The sequence below is a fragment of the Myotis davidii genome, unplaced genomic scaffold, assembly GCF_000327345.1.
Source record: "Myotis davidii unplaced genomic scaffold, ASM32734v1 scaffold67, whole genome shotgun sequence".
NCBI classification, from domain to species: domain Eukaryota; kingdom Metazoa; phylum Chordata; class Mammalia; order Chiroptera; family Vespertilionidae; genus Myotis; species Myotis davidii.
Genome location: NW_006298521.1, coordinates 1,480,251 through 1,484,358, shown reverse-complemented (window position 1 = coordinate 1,484,358; position 4,108 = coordinate 1,480,251). Strand labels below are relative to the sequence as shown.

General features: G+C 62.1%; 1 protein-coding gene across 1 annotated transcript in view; it reads left to right on the top strand.

Moving 5' to 3' along the window:
• Positions 1 to 4,108, top strand: part of ARHGAP8 (Rho GTPase activating protein 8) — a 41,701-nt gene that overhangs the window by 7,024 nt on the left and 30,569 nt on the right. Inside the window, exon 4 of the mRNA XM_015570741.1 lies at positions 2,464 to 2,551. Coding sequence (XP_015426227.1) covers positions 2,464 to 2,551 — 88 coding nt within the window. The remainder of the gene's footprint in view (positions 1 to 2,463; positions 2,552 to 4,108) is intronic.

The window sequence follows — 4,108 nt, the reverse complement described above, 5'->3', positions numbered from 1 at the left end:
ACTGGATGACCGGACACTTAGCATATCAGGCTTCTGTTATATGGGATTGCTTTTAGAGAGAGAGGAAGGGAAAGGGATAGAGAGATAGAAACATCAATGAGAGAGAAATGCCTATCAACTACCTCTGCACGCCCCCTACTGGGGATCGAGCTCGCCACCTAGGCATGTGCCCTGACCGAGGATCGAACAGTGACCTCTTGGTTCATGGGTTGGCACTCAACCACTGAGCCACACCGGCTGGACCAGGATGACACTCTTAACCAACTGAGTACCTGGCCAGGACTTAAGATGGTGTTTAATGAATAAAGTTGATTTAAATATTTCCAGAAGCGGCCATCCTCTGAAGCGCCAGTCTGGGGCCAGGGCCGGGACTCGGAAGCGAGATTAGATGGCAGGACGCGGTGTGGGCAGAGGGAAGGTTCTGGAGCCCAGGATCAGAGGAGGCAGGAGGTGTCGTCCCAGAGACGCGGAACGGGTGAGTGGCAGAGACGAGAGAAAAGAAAGAGAGGGAGCCCTGGCCGGGGGAGTGGTGTCCTGTGCACCAAAGGGTCCCCAGTTCCATGCCAGGCCAGGGCACATGCCTGGGTTGCTGGTTCGATCCCCGGTTGGGGTGCATGCAGGAGGCAGCCAGTCGATGTTTCTCACATCCATGTTTCTCTCCCTCTCCCTCCCACTCTCTCTAAGAGCAATAGCATGCTCTTGGGTGAGGATTTTTTTTTAAGGGAGGTTCACGCGGGACCTGGTCTTGCTGGACGCCTGGTCACCGCTCCGCCCAGACCGGGCGGCAGCCAAAACAAGTCCAGCCGTCAGAATCCCTTTCACTTCCGCAGAGAGGTTAGCGACCTAGCGCCCAACCCCAAGCCCCAGCCCAGGCCTCCCGATGGGGTTGCTGCTGCCTCTGCCGCAGTTCACTGGCCTCCCCTCCCCAGGCATGATGGATCGCGGAATCGCTTCTGTATCGTCCGCGGGGCCCCCGCCTCCAGGCAGCGAGCGATGCCGCCTGTAAGCAGCGAGGGAGAAAGACGGGGAGTGGATGAAACCGATGCCTCCCGGATTTGCATGTTATTCATAGTTTTCATTTCCGTCCGTATTATATCACCGTGAAGCCTGTTTGTGACACACTGGCCCGTGTTGCCGGAGAACGGGCAAGGGTGTTTACTCATACTGACGGATGCTGTTGACACAGTTGCTGTGGTGACCGCTTAATCAGCTGTAGGGGCTGGGTGTCCCCGGGGTCCGCATGGCTGAGGAGCGTGGGAGCCTCCCCACTGCGATTGCGGGGTTCCCAGGGGCAGAGGGGGCTGGGAGGCCGGGCTGGGGGTGCTGCCCTCGGAGTCAGCCAGCTGTGAGCTGAACCGGCCCCCACGCTCACTTTGCCTCTCTGGGCCTCGGTTTCCCCCCTGGAAGCACCAGCATCCAGCCACATGGTAACACGTCACATTTATTGAGCACCTACTGTGTGCCAGCGCTATGCCAACTTTAAGCTCTTGATTTAACCCTTCCTGTACCCCTCAGAGTCTTTCGTTATTATCTCCGTATTGCAGATGAGCAGAGGGGCTGGCTCAGGGCTGCCCGGCTTGTGAGTCCCTCTCCCTTTCGTTAATACGGAACTTTTCAAATGCACCAGGTGTAGAGAAAAGATGTCAGGAACCGGGTCGCCCTCTGCCCCACTCCCTGAGAGCTTTGCTGAATGTTTGTTGAGGGTAAATAATGCTGTGAGGGTCCTTTGGCTGGACCCTTAGAAATCTGTTGCTATGGGAAGAAAATGCTGAGGGAGGGGCCTTTTGGTTTTAAGGGGAGTAAAAAGCCTTCCGAAGTAGTAGCTCCCTTCACAGCTGAGCGCCATGCTCGTCGTGGGCCTGCAAACAGGAGGTGCTCAGTAAGTGTTTACTGAATGAGGAGTGACTGGCTCACCGCTCTGTACAAGCTGGACGCTGCTGGGGAAAAGGAAGTGGGCCCGGGTGGCACTGGGCTCCATTCCCTCTCTCTGTCGCTGCCCCAGTGCCTTTGCACGTGCTGAGCTCTCCCGTGCAGGTGGCAGGGTGGCGGGGCTCACAGCCCGGCAGTGCCCCTCATGCCTGTTGCTGACTGAACTGAGTACCGATTTCCTCACCTGCTGTTCTGCCGTCTCCACACCCCTCCGTGCTCTGGCCCAGCTGCCCAGCAGCCCCTCTCGCACAGGGCCCCCATTAGCAGGAGGTCCGACGTGTGCTGATTGGCTGCTAGCCCCCATCCCCCACCAAAACCGGGGAATCAGGGCAGGGAGGGAGTGGGCCTGTGCCTACGGGAGGCGCCAGCATTCGTGGAAGGCCTGCTGTGTCCTGTGGCTGATGCTCGCCCTGCAGGCGCTGCCTTCTCCGAGTGCCGGCCGCCTGCCCCCTAAGCTGGGCGGGCGGTCAGGAGTGCCGTGTGTGTTCAGGCCGGCGGTTCCGAGAGCCAGGCTGGGTGGGTGTCTTCCTGCAGGGGAGGACCACCTTGGGAGACGCATCGTCACCTTCAGCTGCTGCCGGATGCCCCCCTCGCACGAGCTCAACCACAGGCGTCTGCTGGAGTAAGCCCCTGTGCCCGCACCCCTCCCTGCACGCCTCCCGTGCGCACGCCCCTGCACCACCGGCCTGAACGGATGTTCAGGGTCAAAGGCTGGCATTGTAGATTGACCAGCGGATCCCCAGGCAGATGTCACATGACCGCCAGGGACTGAGCTTCAGCCCTAGGCCCCAGGGCGCTTTAGGCCTCCCTCTCCCTCAAAGCCCCTCCGTTTTTTCCTGCATGTGCACCTCCCCCTCACCTGTGTGCTGCCTTGGCCACCATCACCCTTCCGTCCATCCTGTCCCTTGTCCTGTCCCTTGCCGCTGGCATCCGCCCGCTCTGCGAGGGCCACGCTTCCTCCAGCACCCCCTGCTGGTGGGGCCAGGAGCTGCATGAGAGCAGGGACACTTGGCCCATCTCTGCCCCCAGTCGCCCTCTGGGTGAGCGGGTGAGGGGGCCCTTGGCCGGTGGCACATCGCCTGGGAGGGAGCCACGGTCTGAGGCCGGCTACTGCTCCACCGGCCACTGTGGCCACCGTGCCCATCAGGGTTCTCCAGCCCAGCAAGTTACTGCGAGGCAGGCCCAGCCAGGCTACTGCGGCGGCCGGGGGCACGTTGGGGCACCTCCTGTGCCCAGGGCTCGTGTGCTCCTGCCTTGGATCTGCCCTCTGACAACACTCTCACTGCGGTTCCCCCATTGGCTGAGCCCCGGCCCGTTTCTGGGCGTTTCTGGGAAACTTGTGTGCCCCTGCGAGGAACAGAGGGTGCGGCCGCCTGGGAGCCTGGCTTGCGGCGAGGGGCGGCTCAGAAGGCGGGGGGTATTGGGGGGGGGAGACTGTGGCAGCTCTATGGGAACCCACCGACTCCCACCCACAGCTCAGGGCAGCCGTGTCTGCAGCCCCAGCTCACAGAGGCCAGTCGGATCCAGGAGCAGCCCTGGCCGGTTGGCTCAGTGGTTAGAGCAGTGGCCTGGGGACCGAAGGGTCACGGTTCAACCCCACTCAAGGGCACAGCAGAAGCCTCAGGGCTGGCTGCTTTCTGAGAGTCCCTGGGCCCACACGTCCGACCCGATCCCTCAGAACCTCCGGCAGCAACTCAAGATGCAGCCGTGACAGCGGAACCCCTGCTGGGACCGGGGCCGGGACAGTCTGTGCCTGTGTCTGCGGCCAGGAGGTGTGGCCTCCCCGAGGGAGCTGCCACCAACTGTTCCCCCCTACCCCCCAGAGCTCACGGGCCCCAGGGCGAGGGGACCCCTGGTCCCAGGACAGCGCCTACCCGGGGCCTCTGAGGTCAAACCCTCTCCTTGTCCATTTGTGCCTTTTGTGGCCTCAAGTCGTCTGTGAACCGCGGGTTGGCCCGCAGCCCGGTGCCGCTCTGGGCAGGAGCGAGTCGGGACGTGTCGCCTTGTGAAGGCGGAAGAACCCGGACAGACCCGGTGGGGGCGGGGCGGGGCGGGGAAATGGTGGCTCCATGGGGGCAGGTACAGGCTTTCTTTGGGGTGAGGAACCTGTTCTGGAACTAGAGGGGGCGGTGGTGGCAGGACAGTGTGAGCGCCTCAGTGCCACTGGGGGGTCCGCTGT